A 26,645-nucleotide genomic window follows, 5' to 3' on the forward strand; every position below is an offset into this window, starting at 1 on the left:
CACGTGACATTGGTGCCAAAATTGAAATTTTGATGCCACCTGGTAATCTGTGTGACCGCCGATGAAATTCAGCATATTCAGCCACACCGGAAAAAAGCAAAATACAGAAACTGTCATTGATTTCAGACCAATCTGTAGTAAAATTAGGCCACCATAAGAGTCCGTTCGGATGAAACTCAAATGCGAGTTTTGATTTTTGTAACACAAGTTTGATCGAGCTGTCATAATATATTGCCTTTCTTCTCGCCCTCTTTTCTTCATGTCTCGATGTGTTTCTGAGCTATAGGAAAGTAGCAAAAGCCCAAGCTTGGCTACACTGAACGGCCGGACATCACACTCACTTCTCACCCACCATTCCTTCACTCCCATGAGATTCCTGATGGACATGCCATCTTCGTTTTCACTGACTAACCCCCGCTTCGGCCTCCTTCGGACCCTCCGAACACATCCAAGGCACATCCGACCGGCGCCCCCTCGGACGCTCCGACCCACCCCGACCATCGTCCACGGCCTCCTTCGCCCACACAATCACCGATCCGTCAAGACCCTCCCAACGATCACCTTGGGACAGAGCCTGCGACGCCGCTCAGGCCTTCTGCGCTCTACGTCGGCAGTTACGGACGACCAGTATATAGTTGGCGCCCTAGCAGGCGGACCCTTAGAGTTTCTTCTCTTTGGATCCTCCCCTGCTAGGTCGGTCCCTCCGTGTATTTCCGTAGCTTTTATTCACGCTTTGGATCCTCCCCTGCTAGGCTTTCGTCAGAGTCTCCAGGGTTGCCCTTACAGCAGAAGAAACTCTCTACGGGATTAACCGGTCAAGATTGCCAGGTTTGGCGCTGATTCAGGCTCGGATTACGAGTCCGTACCCCCCTCGTTACCGCCCCTGCCACTTGACCCCTCCTCCTCTGCTCTTGTCGTCCTTACGCCCGCTATGTCTACCGGAGCTGCTCCGGACGCTGACGCGCGCATGGACGCACTTGTCCTCACCCACCTTGCTTCCCAGGCTTCCGCTGCCGCACCACCTTCGCGGATGCGTTATTTGGTGACATTACTGTCGCCTCAAAACTGGTCTTACGACCAAACCCCCCATTTGCGTTTAACGGAGATCGGAAACGCGGGCCGCGCCTTCCTATACGCGGTCAAGACTTACGCCCAGCTTGCCCCGGAGGCCTTCGTGGTCAACGGAGAGCCGAGCGAAGAAAAGGCCGTCCGCTACGCCATGTCCTATATGGCGGAGGGGCCTGCTCAGCAGTGGGCAGAGCGTCATGGGAGCAAAACCCCCTTCCCCTTCCCTCGGTGGAACCTATTCCTCTCCGAGTTTCGCCTTCGGTTCGTTGAGGAGAACGAGCAGGACCTTGCGCTTGCCAAGTTGGAGAGCACGGGTTATCACATGGGAACGCGGGATGTCTACGGATACACCGATGACTTCGAGGACCTGATGGACCTCGCCGGATTCGAAGACGTGTTGGTTAAGGTGACCAAGTACGGCTATGGACTTGACCCCCTGGTCAACAACGGCATCACGTCCTCGAACGACCCCCCAGACCTCTGTGACTATTTGGGCTGGCGCACTCGGGCTTTCCGCCAATACGAAGCCTTGGTGCGGGCGAAGCTCATCAAAGGGACCACCCCGCAGACGCCTTCGGGGGCTCCGCGTGGCACATTCCCTATCGCCCGTTCGGCAACGCCGTTCCCCATCCGCCCGGTGGCCGCACCCGCGCCACCCGTGGCCCGCACCCCCGTCTCGGTACCTCCGGCTCCTGTCCCCATGGAGTTGGATCGTACTAGGGCTCGGGGCGCCCCTCGTCGAGCCTGCTTCAGATGTGGCGACCCCAATCACTTGGCTCGGGACTGTCCGCTCCCCGCCGATGTTCGCCATATGGACATCCTCGACGAGGTGATCCAGCAACTTGGCGATGAGATGCTGGGAGAGCTGCTTGCGCGGTTGTCCGACACCGCGGCCTTAGCAGAGGCGCATTCGGAGGCTCCGGCAGAGGATTTTGTCCCCGCGACGAGTGACTGGTGTGCCCTCGTTTGCGTCCATAAATCGTTTCACTTGTTTGTATGATGAATCAACTCCCTTGCCCTACAACGAGCCTGAAACGAAAGACGCCCCCCTGCCCCCTCCGAAGCCCCCGTTCGGATTCGCCGACTTGCCTGGGAGAAAAAGCTACCTAGCAGCTATACCATCTCTGCCGCTCCTGGGGTTAACTTGCTCCACCTTCCTCTTGAGCTTGAGTCCACTGCGAACCGCTCAAGCTCTCCCTCTCAGGTCTGGTCGACTGCGGAGCCACTTCGGACTTTATCGACACAGAATACGTCAACCGAAACAACGTGCCAGTCCGAAATCTCTCAGTACCCATACCGGTCTACAATGTCGACGGCACCCCCAATGATGCTGGGTCTATTCGCCAAATCGCGGACCTGGTCCTACGGTACAACGGACACTCCGAACGCGTTCAGCTGGCTGTAACCCACCTTGGGAAACAGGACTTGATACTCGGGTACTCCTGGCTCAAAAGGCATAACCCCGAGATCAACTGGGGAACAAAGGAGGTGAAAATGAGCCGCTGCCCCCGAAGCTGCTCCACCTGCCGCGACGAGGAACGGACCGAGCGCGCTGAGGTTCGGCGCCTCCGACTCCTTAAATCGCGCTTGCTTGCGGGCGCCTTCCCCACCGTTTGCGCTATCGATATCGCTGGCCCAGACGATGCCAACGACGAACTTCGGAGCTCTTTCGGACCCTCCGGAGCGCTCACCAGATCTCGACGACGACGAGAATCTTGAAGACGGCGACCGCATCTTCTACACCTCTTTTCGCCCAGTCGAGGAGATCCGCGCTGGGAGCACAGTGTCCCAACGCCTTGCCGAAGCTTTTGCACGTAACTCGGCTCCCCCACCTTCGGAGATCCCGGATTGGGCCAAGGAGTTCCAAGATGTCTTCGACAAGGAGTCCTTCGACATGTTACCTGAGCAAAGGGCCTGGGACCATGCTATCAAACTTGTCCCCCAACGCGAAGCCCGCTAATTGCAAGGTGTATCCGATCTCCCCCCTCGAACAGCGCGAACTTGACGAGTTCATCGAGGAAGGACTTGCCACAGGCCGTATCCGCCCTTCGAAATCTCCGATGGCTTCCCCCGTCTTCTTCGTTAAGAAGAAGGACAGAGGACTTCGGTTTGTCCAGGACTACCGCGCCCTCAACGCAATGATGATTAAGAACCGGTACCCCCTTCCGTTGATTAATGACCTTATCAACAGACTTAAGGATGCCCGTTACTTCACCAAACTCGATGTTCGCTGGGGCTTTAATAACGTCAGGATTAAAGAAGGAGACGAGTGGAAGGCGGCCTTTCGGACTAACCGAGGGTTGTTTGAACCTTTGGTGATGTATTTCGGCCTGACAAACTCCCCCGCGACGTTCCAAACAATGATGAATGACATTTTCCAGGATCTCATCCTTTCAGGGGACATTATGATCTACCTCGACGACATCCTCATCGCGCATTCAGACCTCCGCAAGCACCGCGAGATTGTTTGTGAAGTCCTTTTGGAGAAGAGAATAGGGAGACAGTGATTGTTGCAAAACTTGTCATCATGGCCGGAGAAGTGGAAGACATGATGGGGAACAGGGGGGTTTGGTTGGAAGACCAATTTTGAGGCAAGGTTGATGTCGCCAAAGAGGGCTTCGGAGTTGCCCTGGACTGGAGTTGGAGTCGGAATCGATGTCTCCGGTGATGGTGTTTGGGGCACACCAACATTATTAGCGGTGGCAGCGGCAGCGGAAGCCTGGTTGGTGAGTAAAGCAAGGGCCTCAGTTAGGCTGTCGATTTTTTGCCTTGAGTGAGTCCCACCGGGCATCTGTGGTGGGAGTGACTTCAGATGGCATGACGGGTGCGGGGACCACAGGAGCGGAGGAGGAGGAGGGGACAAGTGGCAGGGGTGGTGACAAGGGCGGGCCGGACTCGTACTCCGAGCCTGAGTCAGCGCCAAACCTGGCAATCTTGTCTGATTGATCCTGTAGAGAGTTTCTTCTGCTGTAAGGGCATATCCGGAGCAAGGGGGGGTTCAAGATCCTTATCAGGCACATGGGGTAGGGGGCAGGGGGGGGGTCCCAGGGGGTACAAAAAACTTTTTTTATATGAATATTTGGGCCTTATATGGGTGTAAAGACACTGAAAATATAGTGTATACACTCCAATTTCTAGAGTTCACAACCCTCATACTTATATCTATATACTTTCAGGCCCATGAGCTTGGATAGCCCACTCTGTTATAGGTCCATGGATAGGTAATTAATGAGAGGTGAACATGTTAAAGAGTTGATATAGCCTGCCATGTGTGTTTGAAGGTTCCAGGCACATACATACATATACATATACACATACACATATATAAAAAAATTTGCAAAAAAAAAGTTTCACAAAGATTGAATTTTTTATCCCACTTTTTTTTTTTGATCACATCAGTGGTCACATGATGCGAATCGTGGGAACATATTACCCGGTATGGCAGGAGGGGTCCCCTGGGGGTTGGAAAAAAACTTTCCGACACTATATCCATGATTTGAGACTTGAACCCCCCTTGCCCCGAAGGTCTGAGATCAAGGTCCTAGCAGGGGAGGATCTAAAGAGAAGAAACTCTAAGGGTCTGCCTGCTGGGGAGCTGACTATATACTGCTTGTCCGCAGCTGCCACTGTCGGGCACAGAAGGCCTGGGTGGCGTCGCAGGCAACTTGGTCCCAGGGCAACCGTCGCCCTGGGACCTAGTGTTGACTAGGGCCGGGCCCGAGCCCTGAAGCCCGGCCCGGCCCAGGCCCGGCCCTGGGGTGGGGCTTGCCAGGGCCTGGGGCCAAGAGGTGTCAGATCTGCCATTGGGCAGCACCGTGGATATAACCCCCTTGGGGTGATGGGCACCGCCCTGCACGGCATGTGTCACCGGCAGAGTGACGGGCCTCGGCCTCCCGACTCGGACTCACGATGAGCAACGACAGTCAACGTGTCGCACGACTTGCGCGCAACATGGGTTGCGACTCGCGGCAGGTAATCTTATGGTTCTCACATGTAGGGTGACACAATGGCAGCTTTGAATGCATGAAGAGCGGCTGAGCGGTCTGAGACGCGAGGGCAGAAATGTTTGGACAGTGTAAGTAGGGCGGATTCAAGGCGTTGTTGCGCGCCTTGATGCGCACTCGGGCGACAAGGCACGTGAAGTGAGGACATTGATGGGTTGAAGCTGGTCGTCGGCATTGCGTCGACAACAAGTCGACAACCTGTCGTAAACAACCTGTGGAGCTACATCCCCCTTTTTTTGGGGGGGGGGGGGTCGTGAGACTGTGTTGCCCGATGGCAGATCTGACACCTTTTGCCTAGGGCTCGGGCTTTGGGTCGCCAAAGCCCTCCTGCATTAAGAGGTGGGGCTTGACAGCTTCAGGCCCCAAGCCCTCGAAGCCCCGCCTTAGCCGAGGGCCGGGGCTCGGCTTCCTCCCAAGCCCGAGCCCTGGGAAGCCCGGTCCTAAACAGGGCTTGGCAGGGCAGCCCGGCCCTAGACATCACTACTAGGACCGTCAGGAGGGCGTTGATGAATCAGTGATTGTGCGGGCAAGATGGAGGGCCAGACTGGAGTCGAGACCGGAGCCCGATCAGAATCAGAGTCGTCTTTTAGGGGCTGAAAGGGAGCTTCCCCTGACAATCTGACAATTTTACAATATTACCCATTAATACATGTAGAAAATGAGCAATCAAGGAGATCACCAGGACCTTCAACTGAACTAACCAAATCCTGATTTTGTGCGGTTTGTGTTCAGAGTTCGAGCTACAGGAAACAGCTAACAGATCTAGATGTTCTTATTGATATCAGTTGAATTTAGGATGTTGTTTTAACTTGTTTAACTGAGATTCTCATATGTTGCAAGACTATTGTGTATGAAAATGAATTTATGGGGCCCATATGTTATTATGCATATAGTGGTCATATTGGCTGCTCATTACCATCATTGCCTGGTTGGAACATTAACCCATCTGTACTGACAAGCCAGATCACTGACAAAAATGCATATAAAGGAAAGCAAGGTCTCAGTCTCAAGCGCAGGCGCCAGAGGCCCTTGTGAGAATATATTAGCTATATAGCACATGTAGTAAGACATAGTGGACCTGGTTTATTTTTTTTTCCTGATGCAGAGCTATGGAAAAAGAGCAATACTGTGTAATCGTGTGTATCATTGCTTTACAACTGAATGCACTACTGGAAGTCTAGATTAAGTCCTACATAGATAATCCTCCTTTCTCTCCTTCACTTCTTTCCTTTCTGGGGCATTCCCCCCTATTTTGTAGTCTTAACTAAAGCGGTGCCATCTGACAAAGCCTCAAACCGTCATATATACCCTCGTCATACAATACAACTTCTCTATAATGTTATGCATCCGAACCCAAGGTGCTCCTGGCAGTCCTCCGTCCGCGCGCCTGCAGCTCAACCGCAGACACCCCCCGTTCATGTTCGCCCTCGCTGACGTACGTGGAAAACATACCCACCGAGTCGGGGGCCGTGAACGTCTGTGTCCGCGAGGTACTGCCGCCGCGGCCGGACATGCTCGCGAGTGCCGGGTCGCGGAGGTTGAGCATCAGGCGGGAGATCATGATCGAGGAAATGCTAGACAGAATGGGTCACCCAGGGGCAGCGGGAGGAAGGGAGAGGACGGACACGTTGGTGAAGGTCGTGGGCAGGCCCCGGGTGACAGGCTGTGTGCGGGGTTGGAAGGGAGTAAGCGGGGAAGGTAAAGGGGGCGTACGGCGGCAAGCTGAAAAGGGAGGTCGGTGGGATGTCAGTTTACGGGGAGATTGACACGTACTACAAAGGTCAGAATGTTGGAGATCGTTGACAGCAGTATCACACTAGAGCCAACTCCGTGAGTTGATCCCGCTGGGGCAGCCGACTTACCCAAAGTATATCGATCCTGTGTCGCCAATCAGCAACAACAGCTTTAGGACCGCATGCGCCATACCGTCGCGTAAAAGCACTCCGACCAGTTCGCTCCCCCTGCCCCCCCGCCGCGGCCGATGTGCCGGCTGAGCGCACGGTAGAGCGTGAGCAGGAAGATCATGCTGTCGAACACGCCCATACCGCCCCACGCAATCGCCAGCCGGGTCGTTCTGTTGGGTCTCAGAGAAAATCAGAAAGAACACAAGATTGCGCACTGGGACTCATTCACGGCAGAGAAGCACCCGATGTAGAGCGATATCCGCGGTGCGTCTTCGGGGACGTGGGTTGGCGCAAGCACGGCCCACTGGTGAATGTCAGCAAGTCATTTGTGTGGAAGAGACGGGACGGACGGCACCGACTGCGATGACTGCGGCTGCCACGCAGACCATGAGCGTCAGAACGCGGCGATTGCGCTCGTAAAGCGCGTAGGTGCGGAGGATAAGCATTACTACGGACAACATCAGCGGCGGTAATAGGGGAACGATGGGAGCCAACGCACTGCCAATGATGATCTGTGTGACGACGGCAAAGTACTGGTGGTAGGTGTGGAGGGAGATGCAACTGTGCATGAGATGGGCTCACATACAGAGCGCGCAGTGGAAGCTACTCACGTCTAAGAAAGGTCAAGCGGGGGCTGTTACGCTGGGAGAAGACACACGGATAGTTTGACTGCGCTCGGCCGCCCGGTCCAGAAATACTGCATTACTACCGGGATATTCCCGAAGAGGGTGCCGTAGCGGTTCACAAAGAACAGCACGTTCACCGCTGAGACACGGTGCCTGCTGGCTGCGGGCCAAAACCGCGCGGTCTCCAACGGCAGGGTGAGGAGGTAGTCGTAGAAGAGGAGCGCTGTGCTGAGAGTGAGTAGATTAGCTGAGAGTGGGAGAGATGGGGCACTGAAGGAGGCAGTATTGAGGTAGTAGTTGGCGTTTCTGGGGCCCCATCCAGGTCAGCAGGGCAGTCACAGGAAAGGGTATAACGCACAGCTGGTGCTGGATGGCAACCGACCCCGCCTCGCTCATCGGTGGGGCATCCGCTGTCGTGGTCGTAAGGAGGGGAGGGCTAAGTGGGAGGCGAAAAAGAAGGGACCACTGACGACGCCATGCGTTTTCGCGATGGTCGGATCACAATCGACGGCAGGCACCGCCACGGACCTGTCCAATTTGTGTTGGTTTACCTAACGCTGATGGGCGGCAGGCACGAAATCTGTCGACCCTCGAGTCGGGCCTCGGCGATGCGGAGACGGTGTCCGCGACCTTGATAAGGTTGCGTGTGGTAGATGGTAGTGCTATGGGGAACGGGTGGGCTGGTACTAGTACAAGGAACTCAGCAGAAAGGCTCCGCTGTTTCAGCCAGGGACATCACGCTCTTACGAAGCCGGATCCACCGCAAGCCGCATCATTCTCTGGGCATCGTGCTACATCCGTACAACATCCGTATCTCCGAGTCCGCCGAGAAATAGCACGTGGTGCGCATCAACATATCAACATAGAATATCCGGACCGGCAGCCGCTGCGCTTCTTGCTCACTTCCACCATGGCGGAGTTCCCGACCGGCCTGCACTCGCCCGGCGCCAATGCGATTAAGACGATAGAGACGTTCTATGTGCGCCCCCGATGGCTATTTGTGCGCGTGGAGACAGAAAGCGGAGTTGTTGGCTGGGGCGAGGCTACACTCGAAGGTGAGACTTCTCCAATTATGCCCTCTAGAGCTCTCTGGACGATATCACTCATTAAGGGCACACCGAAGCCGTGGAGGGCGTCTTCACGGACCTCCGCGAGCGATTCATTGGGTGGGACAGCGCGGCGATCGAGGACATCTGGCAGACGGCATATCGACTGCGCTTTTACCGTGGCGGGCCGGTTATGATGAGCGCGATATCTGGGTGTGTCTGGGCCTCATGCCTGCTCACAGACTGACCCATACCAGCCTGGACATTGCGCTGTGGGACATCAAGGGCAAGACGCTCGGCGTACCAGTGTGGCAGCTGCTTGGCGGGAAAGTGTGCGTATATGGTCCTCCTTGCTGAAAACACCGAAACCTCCTTCAGCCGCGACAAATGTCGTTGCTATGGGTGGATCGGTGGAGACAAGCCCAGCGACGTGCTAGCGCAGGCTGTCGCGCGGAAGGCCGAGGGGTTTACAGCTGTGAAGATGAATGCAGTCGAAGATGTATGGTCAGACGCCTTTGGGGTCATCATTAACGTGGAACAGGTTGACTGGCTCGCCTCTCCAGACATCGTCGACGCTGTGGTGGAACGGGTGAAGGAGGTCAAGAGTATCGGGATTGACGTTGGCCTGTGAGTGTGCTCATTGTCTGCTTTCTATTACTCAAGGCTTTCAAGAGACTTCCACGGTCGCGTGCACCGTCCCCTCGCGAAACAACTTGCCAAAGCGCTTGAGCCGCACCGTCCACTGTTCATCGAAGAGCCGCTTCTTCCTGGTCAGCCACAGGAGATCCAGGCTCTCGCTGCGAGCACGACCATCCCCATCGCAGTGAGTCAGGCATTTTCAAATTGAGCCTGACAACCTATGTCAGCTCGGCGAACGGCTCTTCACGCGACAGGAGTTCCGCCCATACTTTGAGGCGGGCTGCGTTGATATCGTACAACCAGATGTCGCGCATGCGGGTGGCATCAGCGAGGTGCGGCGGATTGCAAACATGGCTGAGTATGTGACCAGTTTTGTTCATTTATTTGGGGGGATCAATGGGTTACAGAACATACGACATCGGGCTCGCGCCGCACTGCCCGCTCGGCCCCATCGCGCTCGCGGCCTGCTTGCAGCTCGCCTTCGCGACGCCGAACTTTGTCATCTGCGAGATGAGCTGGAAGGCGGGGTTTCTCTACTGTGAACTACCGACGTTAACTCTGCGTTAGATTCACTACAACTCCGCGGAACACGACCTGCTGACGTACATCCGCAACCCCGCCGCATTTGCGGTTCGCGATGGCATGGTCGACGTCGCGGGGCTGAGCCGCCCGGGGCTCGGCATCGACATCGACGAGAAGCGGGTCAGAGCAGAGGATGGCAAGTTTAGGGCCGGCGAAGTGAACGCGTGGCGAAACCCGGTTTGTGCGTGTCGTAATGGGTCTTATTGTGAGCGTCGCTGATTATAAGTAGGGAGGGGGCCCGACGGTGCGCTGCGCGAGTGGTGAAGGTAAATGCATGAATGTATTCAAGTGTCCATTGTCCATTGTCTACGAAAAAACTGTTCGTCCCTCTTCAGTTAAAGCACATCGCTCTCGATCGTGAACGGCGGGCTCGCGTTGCCCGAGTCGCCGAAAACTGTTGCAGGTGAGCATCAGCAAGCTGGTAATAGCCGGAAAGACAGCACGCACGGACGAAGGTGTAGGCGGTGCCGGTGAAAACATACGGCACGGCGACAGTGACAAACCCGGCGCGGAGGTCGAAGTCCTTAGCGAGGATGACTGTGGGCAGGTTAAACAGTTCCAAAGAGGGGTCACGACGCACATGGATAGTTGCCGCCGGTGTGGCCAAGCAGAAGCATTGCACGGTTCGAGATGTTCTGTGGCGCATTTACTGTCGTCCTGCCGAATGGTGGTTAAATTTTAGATATAAGAGAGCCGTTCAATTGCGCACCATGTGACGTTGACCTGCGAGTTGGCGGCGAGGATGGCGCCAGCGGTGGGGAAAGTAATGCGTGGCACCCAGACGTCGAGCTGATGGAGTGCCGTCGGTGATGGGGCGGGGCCGGCGGCGGGGGGCGGGTACAGCGCCAGTCGAGGCGCCCAGGAGAAGGAAAGCAGAGGCGAGCATGGCGGAGAGCTGCATCGTGAGGAATGAGAGTCGTGGTGGTACCAAACGAAGGTGGGAGAGCAGGACGGGAGAACACGACCGTGACCGCGGGCAGGGTCTTTTATACGGCGCGTAAACCAGCGAAGCGACCAATGATTTTGTGGAGCACTCAAGGAGCACTGAACTTAGCGCTTCGCTTCGCGACTTCCATTCCACCCGCGTTTTAGTTGGCGCAGGCGACGGGAAGATCCCGGCCGGGTGACGGGTGTTGGGCCCACGCCGGGCCTCATTGTAGTCGGGGTTTGCGTTGCCGCCGTTGCGAAAAAGGCTGAGGTTGAACCTCAGCCTTTTGAAACCCTTTGTATTTTCGCGCATCTAGCAGTCTACTAGGGCCAAAGCAACTCCAGCACCGACACTGGCATCGTAACAGGACACTGGCAAGCTGCCGAGCTCCGAGGCTGCCGTCACGGTGGAGCGAATAGTTGTCGAATAGTCACGGTGGAGCGGATACGTTCAGAAACAATTCAGAAAACGTTGAAATTCTGTCATTCGGCTTGACGCTGGCTAATGTTAGTTGCCAGGGCAGCCGGATCTGATCTTCACTTTACACCTCAGCCGAAAAGTCCGATGCTTTCGCCGTTATCAGTCCGAAGGGCTGTGCAATCAGCCGATCAGTGACATGACGTTTTTCCTTGCCTATGCCACTCATGTCGAGCATCCCTTGCCACTGTCTACAGTCCTGGTCCATTCGGCCAACCTGTCATCAGGCGGCGGTACGCCCGCTCCACCCGAAATCACCCGACACGCCTCGTTGTTAGCACGTCCGGCATTCCAGAGTGTGCATTGACCGGCACAGACAAAGCAAGCACGCATTGTCCATAGAAGCTTTCCGGATATGGCAAGTCCGTCGATGCTTAGGCCCGCATTCGCCGGAGGGGTATAAGCTGGGGGTTGCAGGGGACAATGCCACATATTGCTGTTTCTTCCCTGTGTCCCAACTTCGACCACGAATTCTCCTTCCCTGACCACGCCTCCGACGTCAATACGCACTACCACCATGCCATCTCTTGCTGCTGCTGCACCGGGCTCTGCGAAGAGCCCAACAACGCGTAGACGCCGCCGCGAGGCTGTCAAACCCAAACGGGAGATGAAGATCGTCACTGAGCGCGCGGTGTACATTCCACCAGTGAGTCAGATCGTTCCTCGCGGTTAAGCATCAGCTAATCGCTTGCTCCAGCCGCCGCTGTATACCGAGGAAGGGCTGATAGAGGCGACGACGACGCTGCTATTGCAAAAGATGATCGCAGACTCGTACGAGCACGGCCGCGAGTTTTGGCGCGAGAACAAGGAGAATGGTCATGGGCCTAACGCAGCACAAAAGGTGTGTCATTTTTGATCTTCCGTCCCGTTCAACATATTGACGTTGGTTGACTATAGAAGGTGGACAAGTGGCTTGTTTCTGCAGGGTTGCTCGCCCCAGACGACGATTTTGCGGACCGAAATGCGGACGAGGTTATTGATCCTACTCCTCCAGTGTGTTTTCTCCTCATGTCAATGCCTTGGATTATTGAAACTGTGCAGACAACGCCGACGATTCCGCGACCCGTCCCGTTTACCCCATCAACAGACTCGACTTCCAGTCTACTGTTTGCCCCGTCCTCTTCTGGTCCTTCTACTCCACCATCGCCGTCTCCCGCTCGGACTTGGCACCGTCGTGCCAGCCGTGGGCTCAAAATCATCATCCCGAGACTGTCTGGTTCAAACTTGAAGTCGGGGATGGAGTCCCCTTCCTCTGCTTCCCCACGCAGTCCGCTGTCTCCGCTCGGTCTCTCCCCGAAACGGCTGTGGAAGGCTGTGCAGAACTCGACGACTTCGCTGCCCCTGCCAAAGCGGCCGAAATTGTTCAAGCGGGATAGTACCGCCAGCATGCCTCCCATCCCGGCGTCAACTTCCGTCGTTCTTGAACCCGTGAAGTCTCGATCTGCGGAAATAGTAAAAGCCTCGCGGCGGCCTTTTAAGCCAGTGAGTCACCTTCCTTTTTAAAAATCCACTACTTACTGGACCTACTTTGGCAGTCCGCTGACCCGAATCATTCCTTGCTTGAAACTGCCTTTAAACGCGCTGCGATGCTGCAAACGATCACCGCAGACGATGCTCAGGCAATCATGGACAGTCATCGCGCGCCAGCGTCTGACAGGGAACCTTTCCCTGGCGCGTCGTGGTACGTCCCGCCACTTCCAGACCCGATGCCTGTCTCCGAAACGCCCGCCGTGGCACGCGGTCCGCAGTCGCCACGCTACTCTTATGTCCCTCTCGAAGATCCGCGATCTTTTCGCTGGCCTTCACAGTCTACCGGCGCGTGGTTCTCCCCGCCACCATCTCCGCTTTTGGACTCAGACGACGAAGACGTTTTCTCATCTCCCTCGGACTCTCCGTCAGAAGAGCCCGAAGTTTACACGGCGCGGTGGTACCATCCCATCATCCTCGGTCTCATTGTCCAATTGCTGCTCTTTGTATTCACGGCTGTCGCCCTGGTCGGACTGTTCCTCCGCCCAATTATGCTCGGTCTCTTGTGTTATGCGCTGTTTCAACTTTGTCAACTCCGTGGTTACACCCTGTGCTGGTAATCTACCTTCCTCGATAATCCACTATGCTATCGATAAACTTATGACTATTTATGTTCGTCTCACCTTGGTTTTTATGGAAAATTGTTCTAGTATGATAAGTTTATGTCCGCCCGAGAGGGGGGGCGCTAAATGGAGAGCTCGCTTTTGGTCGCGTGCCGGAATGGCATCAACGTTAACGGGCGTGGATCATAGCCCGAGGGCCCCCGACAACCCCGCTGTGATGTCTGTGGACGTGGGCGGCGATCAAACCATCACGATCGGTCGGCTTGGCACGTCCGGATCCGTTAGTCACACGCCCGACAAATGTACACGTAGCACACGATGCGCACTGCGCCGCCGCGCAGGCTGCTGACCAATTTCTGACTACCATCGACTTGGAGTTCCTCCGCGACTCCTACGGAGAAGGGTCAGTACCTCAGGTCAGAAATGTGGGGAGCTTGCGACCCCCATAATAATCAAAAGTTAGCGCCAGACAGCAATTGCAAATATATATGTATCCGGAGTGACAATCACCGGTGATCACAGTGTGACCGGCGATCACATTCTTCTTTTCTGACACTCATGGCCCAGCAGAGCTCTGTCCTCCCTCAAAGCGCGCCCCGCCAGAGCGGGCTCGCGGAGAAGGATAACATGACCCTCAAAAGGCTACGCGGCAAGGCAAGATTCTCCTATTAGGCGTTGACGGTTGCTCATGAGTCAAAACTTCTTTCTGTGCAGCTTTCATGTGCGGAATGTCGACGGTGCGTCACCATTGAAGGCTGAATATAACTGGAACTGACTGTACGCAGCTCAAAACTGAAATGCGATAAAAACATACCATGCGATTCGTGCAGTAAGTCCCTGGTCTCCATGTGGAGCCCCGCTCTTTTTACAGGGACCATGTAGCTCGACGAGGCTGTGCGGACTTCTGCCCCACGGGTAAATCTCCCAAAGTCTTGACCAGCTGCATTTCTAACACACTTGCAGGAGAGTTTTTGCCCACTGGACGGGGCAATAGGTAACTTTGGTTCCGCTGTTTGCACGCCGTTCGTCTGCTTACGCCTCCCAGAGCAGTTCCGACAAAGGCTTCTCGCCTCCAGAAAGCTCTGGGCGATATGACTGAACGCGCTCGGATCCTTGAAGAAGAGGTTACTCGGCTAAATGAATCACCACTGAGTACCTGTCCGTATCTAGCTTCCGGGAAAACGACCCAGGCGGAGGAGGAGGACCACAACGACGAAATCTTAAGCGAGATCCAGACAATAATGGGAGATCTGAGCCTCAAAAGGGATGCTACGGAGAACTACTTCGGGCCAACTGGTGTCAGCGAGGTGCGTTGCCGCGGCGCCCCTATCATAGTATTACCTATTGATCTTTCTTGAGGCAATGTTATCGGTAAGGAACAGTCAATGCTGGCGGGGTATTACTGACTCAAGTAGCTTGGGCATAAGAAGCGCAGTCCCTCACCGGACCCAAATGGTCAGCACCGCCCGCCTGGTGTCGACATCCTCATCAGGACAGCTGCGAATCCCATTGTATCGCTGACCTATCTCCTCAATTTTCTCCCCTCGTTCTCCCGCGCAGAGCATCTTGTGAAAACATACTTCGATAATGGCTGCTGGAGCGGGACTCCTATAGACCGGGAAGAACTGGCCGAACTCCTCCTCTTGGCCTACGGCGACGCATCCAAGTCGGCCTCGTCGGGTATCGCACCTCCAGGCGCCAAGATGAGTATCCACCACCTCAGTGTGCTCTTTGGAGTCTTCGCACTCGCCTCGCTCGTTGATTTGGCTCTTCCCGCTGATAGCTTTGACGCCAATCTTTACTTTGACTTGAGCTGCGCTGCGCTCGGCATTAACAGCCAAACCATCTTTGATGAATCCGCGCTTGAAGCTGGCTATGTCACCATTCAAGGGCTGGTGCTAACGTCGTTATTCTATTGGCATGGCGGGAAAAAATTTTCGCTGGAAGCTGCGTGGACGGCGATCATGCTGGCAGGAAACACCTGTTTGCGAGTACGTTCAGTCACATATATACCTCCTCTGCGTTGGTTAACGTCGTCCTAGCTAAAATTTCGTATGTCTGTGGAGATTGTGCTTCCGAGGTATGCTTATCTCTTTCAGATACGGCACAAGAAGCCTGCACCAACCTTGAGACGCTACGCTATAGAGTTGAGTCTCATTACGCTTTGTGTTCATAGTTAAGCGTCGTTATAGAGCCTTTTCTGGCAGACCTTCGCCATTGGGTCCTATCAATGCATGGCGTTGGGCCGACCTAACTTCATTTTTCTCGATACGATCAAGTGTCCTTTGCCTGACATACCTGACACTGTTTGTGCGTCCTCGCAGAGCTGAAAGGCCCATCTCGCTGACAATTTATCTAGTCATCCGACGGCTTTGGCAATTCTCCAAGCAGATCGGAGCGCCCACACTTGAGACCATGCTGCGTGTTTCATCGGGCACCTCTCGCTACGAAGACATCCTTGATCTAGACGAACGCGTTCGACGCTTTCTTGAGTCCCCATTTTGTACAACACCCATTGCGCTCGAAGGATCAGCACAGGATACTCCAACCGGGGCCTTTCAGCAACGCGGGATGAGGGATTCGTGCCTTTCAAGTCAATTTTCCTTGTTTACGTCAACGACCCGACTAATCCTTACGATCTACAGCTTTGCTTTATATCCACAGTCGACCCTTTATTCGTGCGGTGAGACAAAATCCCGACGCACCCTGGGAGACGTCCTTTTCCACGTCGTTCCTGTCGGCGTATAGATATGCGGGAGACCTCATCAGAGAACACGGACACCACTTCGCCGCCCACCCCTTGCTCTACGGCCGTTGGTGGCCTGTTTGGAACTGCAGTAAGTTATTTGCTAGCCCGTCTGCATTACGGTCTTATGTCGAACTTATAGTGTTCAATGCCGGTGTAAGTGGATGCCATTGCACAAAATATCGCGCATATACAGTCTATTAGGTCATCGTTGGCACTGTTGCAGCGAAATCGTTCAAGAGCGCATATGGGCCCCAGGCCCTCCTTCAACTACTCGCTGCCATCGACCTCTTTGAACGCGGCACAAGCGCCTCCGAATCGCCCCGTGTGAAAAGCGGATTGGTGAACTTTCTTCTCAAAATTTACGCGTCCAAACGAGTCTGATAAATCGACCCCGCTTAGGAAATGCTTCAAAAGCTTCGCGATAAAGCTATGAAAGGGTATGTCGACAATACTGGGCTACAGAGGAATGCTGCCACCAATCTCCCCGTTTTCACGGATGAAACACGTGTGCTTCCTGTTCCGAGCGAACGGTTGGATCAGATGGAAGTTGACTGGGACGACTTTATTAAGGAGTTGTGAGGAGAGTTATTTCCTGACTACCATATTGATGCTATAATGTCACACGCCGTCAATCAACACGTTTTTCTTCTTCTTCTTCTTCCCCCATCCTCGTTTGGCGACTCAAGCCTTCAGCGGGCTTCTAGACAGCGGAACGTATTGCTGCCACACGAATGAGTCAGACACGACCTTCGCCAGCGGCCGAGCCACGTTCTTTCATTTCCGTGGCCGAACGTGCGAGAAAAAGCTAGATACGCCTCGCCTTTGCCGCTTCCCTGATCAATTTGGAGCTCTTACTTTGAGCCGACAGCGGATGAGGGCGGCCCACTCCGCCGACGACCGATATATTGTGCAAGGCTGTCGGACGGATCATTGGGCAGGGTGATAGGTGGCTTCTGTGGTCGAATTCTGGCATGACTTATCGCCTCCAGGGCCGCCCTTCCTCGTTGCCTATCAACCTTTTACCATTTCGCGCAATTCTTATCGGCCAGCAATGATAACGACATGACCGACCGCGATGCAGAAGAAGATATAAAAGAGTCTCTCGACGGTCACATCTACCAGCCCTCCCTCTCAGACGAGCATGGACACGCCCACCTCGGAGAAGAGCATCAATCTCGATCAAGCCATTCTTCCGTCTCTTCCTCGCCCTAGCTTGCCGAGGCGGACCCGGGCTGAACGGTGGTCGGAGCACTACCAGATCATTGCCCTTTCTGGGACCCTCTTCTTGTCCGGGTGGAACGACGGGAGCCTGGGGCCGTTGATACCCAAGATTCAGGAGTTTTACCATGTGAGTCTTATATAATTCACTACTGGGAAGCCGGACAGACGTTTTGTTAGCTCAGCTACACCATCGTTTCACTGCTTTTCGTCTTCAAATGCACTGTCAGTTGATTTCTCTTACCGTGTCCAAATCAACTGAGATGCGCAACTTAAAGGGATATATTCTGGGCGCCATTGGGAGTATGGGGTTGACCGAAAAGTACGGCTTCGGAAAGGTATGTGCTCGAACTTTGCGTTATTTCCCCCTGACACATCCTTGCTTATCTGTTTCCATAGCTTCTCATTGTCGGCGCCGCCTTCCAAATCGTTGGTAACTCTCTCCAATCCGCTGCCCTTGGTCTTCCGTTCCCCGTCTTCGTTCTGGGAAACTTCCTCACTGGAGTCGGCCTTGCAACACAGAATGCACAGTCCACCGCTTATGTCGCATCGCTTTCCTCCGCCCCAGAAGCAAAAATGGGCATCACCCAGGCGGCTTACGGTGCCGGTGCTCTGGTCTCCCCGCTCGTCGCTACTCAATTCACCCGCCTCTCGCATGGAAAGTGGTCGTACAGCTACATCATCACCGTCGGACTGAACCTGCTTAACGCTGTTCATTGCGCGGTCGTCTTCCGAGGCAAGACCCAAAGAGGTAGGCCGCGTTTTGTTACTGTTATGGCGCTTGCCCTGAGTTCAATCCTAGAATGTCTGAGTAGTATCGGTCAGCGCGAGCAGCACGTACCCGCGGAGGGTGTGGATGAGCCCAGTTACTTGCGGCAGATGCTTTCGATAAAGGCAGTCCACCTCCTCGCGCTCTTCCTGTTCGTGTATGTGGGCACGGAAGTTACGATCGGAGGTCCGTATTCCTTCCTTTGTTTCCGCACCATTGCCGAAATATTCGATGTAGGTTGGATCGTCTCGTTCATGATTACGGTCCGCCATGGCGGGTCAAGCTCGGGCTATATCTCTGCTGGATTCTGGGGCGGTAAGCCGTCGTTTTTTCCAAAGGTGCTACTATTTAGTACTGATTGTTACAAAGGGTTAATGCTCGGTCGGGTACTCCTACTACCGCTTAACAAACTCGTCAGTGTTTCTTCCTTCCGTGCTACGACCAGCCCCTCATAGTCGAATATAGATCGGAGAAGTCCGCGCCGTATACGTTTATACCGCAACCGCGATAGGGTAATCATGGTGTCAGAGTCGAAAGCGGCTGATAACCCTTTAGACTGGAGCTCCTCATCTACCTCGTCCCTTCGCTTCTGCTTTCCTCGATTTCAGTTGCCCTCGTCGGGCTATGTCTCGGGCCGATGTTCCCTATCGGCATGAACCACGCCGCACGCATCCTCCCGCCGAAGCTACTAACCGCCAGCATCGCCTGGGTCGCCGGTATCTCGATCTCCGGCGCCGCCGTGCTCCCTTTCGTTACCGGCGCTATTGCTGGCCAGAGGGGCATTGGGAGTTTGGAGCCGTTGTGCGTTGTCGTGTCCGCTTATGAATCAGCTACTGACGAGACGACAGCGTGATTGGAATGCTCGTACTTCTGGGCTTGTTGTGGACGACCGTTCCCAGAAAACGCGTCCTAGTTTTGGTCTGAGTGTGATTCTTTCGTGAATAAAGTAGGCAATTTATATGTATTCCATAGAGATAGACGTAGATATTAAACTGTTGTTTCATACAGAAGTTAGATGGCACGTACAATACAATTACACACACTAGGCCATGACGGACTTTTATTCGCCCCAGGTAAATACCAACGAACTCTGCATATGGTCGGGCTCAGACCCTTCCGGACTGGAGAGCGACACAGATGCTGGGTCAACTGCCGTTGTGCTGGTGTTAAGAGCAAGCTTTGCGGACATCGCACTCGTCAGCGTCGAGGGCTGTCCAGGCGCAAATATCAGCAACGTCTCCCGCAGACAAAACAGATCACTTACTCCGCGGAACGTCAGCCCACTGGCGTCGGACACGTCTGAGGCAGCCTGTTCCTCGGTGATGTTGCAACTCCGACCCCCCATGCGACCCCGCTCTTCATTTTCCTCTTCGCTTTCCTCCACCGAGTGTGTTTTCGAGTCCCTGGAGCCTCCACTGGACATGCGCCCACGAACCCTCACTCGCGATCCCTTCCTTGAACCCGATGACAGGTTCCTTCGCAGCATCTGTGACCCGCTGACCGAGCTCGAGCGCGATACCGCCGGTGTAGTTTGCGCCGAGGGATAGGCGGGTGCGGGCGAAAGCGTGAAAACGGGGGGGATGGGCGGCCTGCGAGGGAGAAATTTCGAGTGAGGGACGTTCTTCTCGTACTCCGCTGCCTCGTGGAGGTGTGAATGGTGTACGATCATGGTCGCCCTAGGAGTCGCAGGAGAGGGAGGGGGAGGAAATGGCAACTGTAGCGTCCCTCCTAGCGAGCTGATGGACGGCATGCTATGCAGGGGGGACTTTGACGGCGTCGTCGTCGTGTCCAATTGTCCGTCCTCGACCGTTGTGGGATGGAGGGTGAACGCTGGCCGCGGGCCAATCTTGACCATTTTGCTGGGAACGAAGATGGGAATGATGCCCTCAAGCTGGACAAGACGCACTTTTCTTTCGTCCTCACTATCGAGCCCAACCGCGCCACGATCTCTTCCTCTGAATCATCTGTGAATCGTCTGGATTCAGCGCTGAGCGGGGCCGGCCTACAGGCGATGAGCTCTGTGAGCGAAACAACTTGCGAATGGAGACATACGTCGTATAGCCCGTGCTCCCTGCGATGCCTGGCGTCCACAGACGACTGGTCTCGCTCTCGTTGGGGATGATCTGGGCCGGAGGTAAGTAAGTGGGCCTCCTTCTAAGTCCTGTCATGCACGCACCAAGTAGTCGTCCTCGATATCGTCTGCGGAGGAGTGCCCCCACCCACAGCAAAGCGTCGCCCAGCTGGCCATCGGTGTGGCCGTCCAAGGGAAGGGCAAGGGCAAAGGGGCTAAAAAGCTTTGGCTGCATTCTGATCGACATGGACGGAATTTGCAAAGCCCGGACGCCCTTGGCGACGACTGGCCGAGCGTGAATGCATGGCAGAAGGTCACTACATTGCGTTTCCAGACAGCTCTGACCGCTGGATGGTGTACGGCGCGCAGCGTTGTGGTTTGTCCACCGTCTGTCGTGGAAGAGAACGGGAAAAAAAGTGACGTGACTGACGTGAGGTCATCCTCGGCTAAGATTGGGCCGGGCTGTGACGTCACGCCACGTCATTCTTCAAATTTACGCTCAAGGTCGGTCGTCGCTCAAGTAGTCCTCATCACACGAGGGAGATCAGGGAGAAGGCAGTGGAAGAGACCAAAAACGACGCCTGTTCCTGGTAATTCGATCGTAACTCGTCGATCATATACTTATTCCGAATAAATTCCGCATTTTTTTTTGCTGCGCAGCCTCAGGTTGTCAAGCCAACTTGGAAAATGTTTTGCCTAGCCAAACAGGGGTACTGGCGTCCCTTTCCCAAAAAACACGGAAGCTCGCACCTCAACAACAACGTTGAACATTGTTCACGACCAGGCCCTGAGTCCCTGACGACGAGTCGAAGCCTCAGGCTGAGCCACGCAATGTCCATCTTCGATCCACCAGCTCGGGTCCAGCTGACCGTCTGGGTATCCAAGTTTCGCGCGACAGGACGGATTTTCGCTGTTCATATCGCAAGGCGTGTGAGGCACAAGAACAAAACGTGGACAATGATCTCCATTCGGCGGAGTCCGGCTCCGGCCCCCGGCCCGCCGTGAGGTCATACATAAGCGGAAACACTTCACGCGATGTGAAAAAGATTCTTCCCGCTCCAAGGCCCGGCGCCCCCCTTCTCTGCCCACCGATGAGCTCGAGCTCGAGCGCCGCTGCCACTCTCGCGGCCGCAGTCGCTGCTGGCCGGATGCACGAGTACACTTTCGAGTCGGAGCGGCTGCTCAGAACGGCCCTGCGGGACGTCTATCTTACGCGCCAGTACACAACGATTACGGGGACAGCCAAGAATCCGCATAGCACCCGTCCGCCGACGACCCTTGAGCGGTATGAGCCCTCCACGAACGAGCTCACAAAGGCGGTGATCGATTGGAAGGCCCGGACGCTGCAGGTTGGAGGGGAGATGAAGGGCGTCGATGAGGTGAAGCGCAAGACGGGCAATTTCACCGGGTAAGTGCCCCAGTATGCGCTGCGCCGGCGGCCAGTCAACTAATTCCGCCATACCAAGGTCGAGATATTGGCGCTGGGGAGACGACAAGGAGGAGTACAAAGTGCGTTATCTGGACAACATGTGGATTGTGCGTCTGTCCCCACTCCGATATTGGACTTGCTCATACTGATGTAGGCGTCGGACGCGAATAACGAACCTGTTGCGTCGCTCACCTCGGCGACGAAGCATGTCTTCAAGCCCAACCCTCTCCCCGTCCTACGTCTCTCGCGGGCTCTGCAAAGCGAGCCGCAGCGCCAATTTGTTATTTTACTGCTGCTTTACTCGGAGACGAAGAGACTCGATCGGCAAGATTGATTTACGCCTCTATCTAACATACAGAGTGTATTATTTGTCTCGATAATCATTGATATACAAATACTTTTAATATTTCTGCTTTCTTATCTCTTAGAATATAAGTTATATACGATAAGTACGTCACAGCTGATTGTCGAGTTGCCACGTGGTGACGGCCATTTACGATCCGGTGATCATGCGGAATCCCACGTCACCACTTCTCTTCCTCCCTCTTTCGTTTCGCATTCCAAAGCCCCGTGTGGCGGGCTGCAAATAAGCGGGGCTGCACAGCCAGAGTCACCATACGTACAACCAAACTTGGTCACCTCCCATCCATCTACGGACGACAGTTGCCACACCCACGTGTGCTGGTCGGGTGGCCGCATCGATGGTGTGACGATATCTGCTGAGGTGGGTAGCTTGTTCGTTTGCATGCTTCTTTCGGCTTAGGGATGATACTTAGGTATCAGCTGGACTTCCCAGTTGGACGCTATAAGTAATAGGTCGTGCGCATGGCCTACCCATCGTCGCTCATTGCCTCCCTGCTGTGCGGCGCCATGGCTTTCCGTGCTGTCGCCCTGGCCCTCCAGTTGGCGCTTCTTACTCTTTCATTCGCTTCGCCGCTCGCGTCACCCGGGCCTATGTCGAACGTCACTTTGGACGTCCGTGCCCCTTCGGGGTCCAAGACCGTCATAATTCAGATGTTCGAATGGTCTTGGAACAGCGTTGCCGCAGAATGCACTAATTTCATCGGGCCAGCCGGATATGGCTTTGTCCAAGGTGTGTATCCGCTTCCGATACAAAGTCGCTCTCAAACCATCCTGACTGCTCATCAGTCAGTCCGCCCCAAGAACATATCACTGGTTCCCAATGGTGGACAGACTACCAGCCTGTATCCTATATCCTCACATCCAAACGAGGGAATGAAGCCCAGTTCTCTGCGTTCGTCGCTGATCATTCATCATGTTCTCTCAGCAATGACGCGATGCCACAGGATGGTTTCTACATGCCATGCTGCAGGTGTGAAAGTGATTACTGGTGCGCTCAAGATCTGACGGTCTCCGTTCCGTTGCTGATTGTTGGAAAGACACACTCTTTAACCACATGGCCGGTGTCGACTCGGGAACTGGAACCGCCGGCTCGTCATTCACGCATTATAATTATCCCGGTATATATACCAACTCGGTGCGTTTTTTGGCGCTATGTCCACTGTCAATTACCGAGAGCTGTTGGTCACCAGGACTTCCACCATTGCGGCCTCGAATCGGGAGACGACATCGTCAACTACGGGAACCGCGTAGAGGTGCAGACCTGCGAGCTTGTGAATTTGGCAGAGTGCGTCCGAATGCCCTCTGCATCCGCGCGCTTATCAGCTCCCAGTCTTGCAACGGAGACAGACCACGTCAGAAGCACGTTGGCTTCGTACGGCAACCACCTGCTGTCCCTTGGAGTCGATGGGTTCCGACTGGATGCAGCGAAACGTCAGTTATCTTTGCTCCAATGTTCTTCCTCTTGAATCAACTCAGACATCGCGTCATCGGACATCGCCAATATCTTATCGCGCCTTTCATCTAAGCCATATATTACCCAGGAAGTCATCTGGGGCTCTGGCGAACCAATTCAGCCATCGGAGTACGTTGGAAACGGAGACGTCCAAGAGTTCCGATACACTACTGCCGTGAAGAATGCGTTCTTGGGAGGAGGGATCAGCGGTCTACAAAATCTTGACAATCAAGGTGCGTTCCCTCTTATAGAGCTTGGTCACGTCTAACTCTTTCATAGGGTGGGTCGCGGGCTCGCAGGCCAATGTGTTTGTGGCCAACCATGATACTGAGCGTGTACGCCTTTCCCGTCTGCGCATTTGTGTGCTGACCGTTCATAACGCAGAATGGTAACTCGCTCAACATTAATTCGCCTTCCAATACCTATATCACCGCAACTATCTTCTCTCTTGCGCATCCATATGGAACCCCCACTGTGCTTTCTTCGTACAGCTTCTCAAACACTGACGCCGGGGCACCAAACAACAACGCTGGTAGGTTTTGATATACTCTTCATATCCGATTTTACAAGTTTTCAGGCACCTGCTCGGCGACAGGCGGTGCTAACGGATGGCTCTGCCAGCACCGTTACGTCGCTATCTCCGGCATGGTTGGGTTCCGGAACAATGTTGGCAGCGCCGCACTGAATAACTGGGTCAGTCCGCAGTCCCAGCAAATAGCTTTTGGTCGAGGCAAGTCTTCCGGCCTCCCTTCATTCTCTGTGCTAAGCAAGCGCCAGGTAGCCTGGGCTTTGTCGCGATTAACAATGCCGACTCTGCCTGGACTGCGACCTTCACCACGTCATTGCCAAATGGCAACTACTGCGATGTGATCAGTGGGAAGAGTTCGAATGGAGCATGCACCGGCACGGGGTCAGTGCTTTTCCTTCCAGCTTGATCAAATCAACGGAACATTCCACAGGTTTACCGTCTCTGGAGGTAAACTCACAGCGACAGTGCCGGCACGAAGCGCTGTCGCTATTCACACGGGAGCCCAGGGCACTGGTTCAGGTGGTGGTGGTGGCGGCGGCGGAGGGAGTGGGACAGTGGCTGTCAGCTGGGCCGAAACGGCAACCACGACATTTGGCGAGGTAAATGGCGTCGTGGCACAGGAACGTCCACTAATGACCCAAGAATATTTTCCTTGTGGGTAGCATTTCGCAGCTGGGCAACTGGGCGCCGGCGTCTGCTGTGAGTAGTGCCTCATTTTCGCCCACATCCGTTGAAGCGAGCCTCACAGTTACCGCTCTCCTCTGCATCGTATCCAGTCTGGACAATCACGGTCAACCTGCCCCCAAACACTAATTTCCAGTACAAGTTCATCAGGAAGGAGACAGATGGCTCGGTAAGGGCCTTTTATATGCCGAGTCTCGATGTTCACTTGTTTTCCTTGCTGTTTGTCCAGGTTGTGTGGGAGTCGGACCCGAATCGAAGCGTCACAACGGTTGGCTCAGGAACGCAGACGATCTCGACATCTTGGCGGTGAAACTCGCGAGTTGCTTATATTCAATGTAAATTCTTGTTGTATTCATCTTCCGTCTGATTCCTCCTCCCACGACGCGCGATGGTGTCGGACTCGAATATCACAACCTGGTTCTCGAATTCCGCTACACACACACGCTTGCCGTCGGCCGTTGCAGACTCCGTCTCCGTCGTCACCGTCGGCTGTGCACCGTGCGAGGAGGTGTCGAGATGCGGAAGACGGGGACTTGTCGTGGGCCAGGATCACGGCGGCATTAAAAACATGACGGCCGCGGCTGGTTTCCACTTCTCCTTTGCCGCAAGCTGGACAAATGACTTGGTGCCACGTCCGTTTTGATTATGGGTCACATTTCTCCCCCTGACAACGCGCATAACAAGGACTTCTCGCTCGCCCAACCGCACAACGAGGACTATCAAAGTCGGAGGAACCTTTGAGACTCCGAAGGCTGCTAAACTTGGCACCACGGCGCGGCGAAGTGTTGTGATGCGAAGCGCTTCAATGTCAAGCGCCACTTTATAAAGGGATCCTCCGAGACGATCGAAGACACTACTCTGACACTCTTACACTAGCCGTTTGCCACATGGCTGTAAGCATGGTCTTGACAAATGTGTGCGTCCTCGCGTATATCATCATGATGATTGGCCCCTGGCTGACTTATCTATCCACAGGCTACTCCTTGCAGCATCGTGGTTGAATGTTGCCCTCTATACCTTGGAGCTTGTGCTGATACAAGCCTTTTTCCGACGACCGAAACGCCGTTTATTCCATCGCATCTGTGCAGGCGCAATGCTGCTTTTTGACACAGTCTGCACCATGGACATATGCGTAAACTTGTGCCTCGTAATTGCGGGCGTTTCCGGTACGACAGCGCAATTTGTGCCCACAATACTGTCAATTATGATGACGTATGCGACGGCGGCTGTCGAGCAGACTGTCATGTGTTGTATATTTTTTGCACTGTGGGTTGTCACTGCATATTTCTCATGTCAACCTACTTATGTCCTTCAGGACTCATAATCTACCAGTGACAATATTTCTGGCAATCCTCATCCTCTCACATGTATGCTTTTTGCCAACTCAAATGCACTGTATGCTCTACTTACCTAGTGCACAAGATGGCCCTGGCATTCACATCTGGAGGACTTATCATCGTACTTTCCTCAGAAATGACCATAGCTTTGAGGACTGCAAGGTCTGCCATTTATTCTCAGGAATGCTATTCAATGACAAGACTGTATTTTTAGTGCTTCTTCCATTACTTGTGCTATCACAGATTTTGCAATTGCTGGATGCTTAGGCTTCAAAGTATGGAGGATGATGGGCCCAACAGATGTCCTTCCTACTAGATCTAGGTCTACAATTTTTCTTCTGAGGCTGTCTGGCGACTGACTGTTATGCTGTAGCTTCTCTCAAAGGTTTCTGCTCTTGGTCATCAGTTCTGGTGTAGTTGTCGCATCAAATACGTTGATTGTCATGGCTCTTCTTCTGAAAGGAAGTCCTGGTAAGTTTTCATTGTTAAAGAAGTGAAGATCAGTTGATTCACTTTAGCAGAATTTAGCTTCTTTTTCTCTTGTCAGGGCAGGATTTATGCCTTAACCCTCCTGGGAAACTTCCTTGTCGGGGTACCATTCCGAGAAGGGCCAATACAGACAGTAGAACTTCCCCAAGGGATAGATTCTGGCCCGAGTCTCAGTGGTGCAAGATTTGAT

The 26,645-nt window shown here is 54.3% G+C and overlaps 8 protein-coding genes across 8 annotated transcripts; 5 read left to right on the forward strand and 3 right to left on the reverse strand.

Moving 5' to 3' along the window:
• Window positions 1-6,411: 6,411 nt before the first annotated feature.
• Window positions 6,412-7,998, reverse strand: MIND_01237800 (uncharacterized protein; the record flags this gene model as incomplete). The annotated part of the gene is made up of 14 exons (XM_037368870.1): window positions 6,412-6,459; window positions 6,512-6,646; window positions 6,698-6,735; window positions 6,786-6,794; window positions 6,846-6,888; window positions 6,935-6,950; window positions 6,999-7,062; window positions 7,118-7,146; window positions 7,192-7,280; window positions 7,327-7,424; window positions 7,476-7,537; window positions 7,633-7,825; window positions 7,874-7,908; window positions 7,961-7,998. 14 exons carry the CDS (start codon window positions 7,996-7,998, stop codon window positions 6,412-6,414), a joined length of 897 nt encoding a protein of 298 aa, XP_037214838.1.
• Window positions 7,999-8,512: 514 nt separating this feature from the next.
• MIND_01237900 (Enolase C-terminal domain-like protein) lies at window positions 8,513-10,133 on the forward strand (the record flags this gene model as incomplete). Its single annotated transcript, XM_037368871.1, has 8 exons — window positions 8,513-8,657; window positions 8,714-8,861; window positions 8,906-8,980; window positions 9,027-9,275; window positions 9,321-9,471; window positions 9,515-9,814; window positions 9,855-10,050; window positions 10,099-10,133. 8 exons carry the CDS (start codon window positions 8,513-8,515, stop codon window positions 10,131-10,133), a joined length of 1,299 nt encoding a protein of 432 aa, XP_037214839.1.
• Window positions 10,134-10,204: 71 nt separating this feature from the next.
• MIND_01238000 (uncharacterized protein) lies at window positions 10,205-10,770 on the reverse strand (the record flags this gene model as incomplete). Its single annotated transcript, XM_037368872.1, has 5 exons — window positions 10,205-10,263; window positions 10,317-10,406; window positions 10,450-10,526; window positions 10,579-10,658; window positions 10,711-10,770. The coding sequence occupies 5 exons, from the start codon at window positions 10,768-10,770 to the stop codon at window positions 10,205-10,207; spliced, it is 366 nt and encodes a 121-aa protein (XP_037214840.1).
• A 1,021-nt stretch (window positions 10,771-11,791) lies between these two features.
• MIND_01238100 (uncharacterized protein) lies at window positions 11,792-13,361 on the forward strand (the record flags this gene model as incomplete). The annotated part of the gene is made up of 5 exons (XM_037368873.1): window positions 11,792-11,920; window positions 11,972-12,115; window positions 12,172-12,267; window positions 12,316-12,756; window positions 12,810-13,361. 5 exons carry the CDS (start codon window positions 11,792-11,794, stop codon window positions 13,359-13,361), a joined length of 1,362 nt encoding a protein of 453 aa, XP_037214841.1.
• A 3,893-nt stretch (window positions 13,362-17,254) lies between these two features.
• Window positions 17,255-19,024, forward strand: MIND_01238400 (MFS domain-containing protein; the record flags this gene model as incomplete). Its single annotated transcript, XM_037368874.1, has 10 exons — window positions 17,255-17,461; window positions 17,512-17,556; window positions 17,610-17,669; window positions 17,731-18,082; window positions 18,134-18,286; window positions 18,338-18,415; window positions 18,470-18,513; window positions 18,566-18,612; window positions 18,656-18,901; window positions 18,949-19,024. The coding sequence occupies 10 exons, from the start codon at window positions 17,255-17,257 to the stop codon at window positions 19,022-19,024; spliced, it is 1,308 nt and encodes a 435-aa protein (XP_037214842.1).
• Window positions 19,025-19,160: 136 nt separating this feature from the next.
• Window positions 19,161-20,510, reverse strand: MIND_01238500 (uncharacterized protein; the record flags this gene model as incomplete). Its single annotated transcript, XM_037368875.1, has 5 exons — window positions 20,277-20,510; window positions 20,153-20,223; window positions 20,007-20,102; window positions 19,365-19,959; window positions 19,161-19,310 (listed from the first exon to the last, which is right to left on the reverse strand). Exons 1-5 carry the CDS (start codon window positions 20,346-20,348, stop codon window positions 19,161-19,163), a joined length of 984 nt encoding a protein of 327 aa, XP_037214843.1. The 5' UTR covers window positions 20,349-20,510.
• A 716-nt stretch (window positions 20,511-21,226) lies between these two features.
• Window positions 21,227-21,934, forward strand: MIND_01238600 (uncharacterized protein; the record flags this gene model as incomplete). Its single annotated transcript, XM_037368876.1, has 3 exons — window positions 21,227-21,579; window positions 21,638-21,707; window positions 21,755-21,934. The coding sequence occupies exons 1-3, from the start codon at window positions 21,263-21,265 to the stop codon at window positions 21,932-21,934; spliced, it is 567 nt and encodes a 188-aa protein (XP_037214844.1). The 5' UTR covers window positions 21,227-21,262.
• Window positions 21,935-22,425: 491 nt separating this feature from the next.
• Window positions 22,426-24,939, forward strand: MIND_01238700 (Alpha-amylase; the record flags this gene model as incomplete). The annotated part of the gene is made up of 14 exons (XM_037368877.1): window positions 22,426-22,693; window positions 22,750-22,855; window positions 22,908-22,951; window positions 23,001-23,098; window positions 23,154-23,248; window positions 23,294-23,394; window positions 23,440-23,649; window positions 23,696-23,751; window positions 23,801-23,948; window positions 23,994-24,150; window positions 24,198-24,326; window positions 24,376-24,544; window positions 24,588-24,644; window positions 24,694-24,939. 14 exons carry the CDS (start codon window positions 22,426-22,428, stop codon window positions 24,937-24,939), a joined length of 1,884 nt encoding a protein of 627 aa, XP_037214845.1.
• Window positions 24,940-26,645: the final 1,706 nt, after the last annotated feature.

The sequence above is a fragment of the Mycena indigotica genome, assembly GCF_014461135.1.
Source record: "Mycena indigotica strain 171206Taipei chromosome Unknown Mind.scaff0012, whole genome shotgun sequence".
NCBI classification, from domain to species: domain Eukaryota; kingdom Fungi; phylum Basidiomycota; class Agaricomycetes; order Agaricales; family Mycenaceae; genus Mycena; species Mycena indigotica.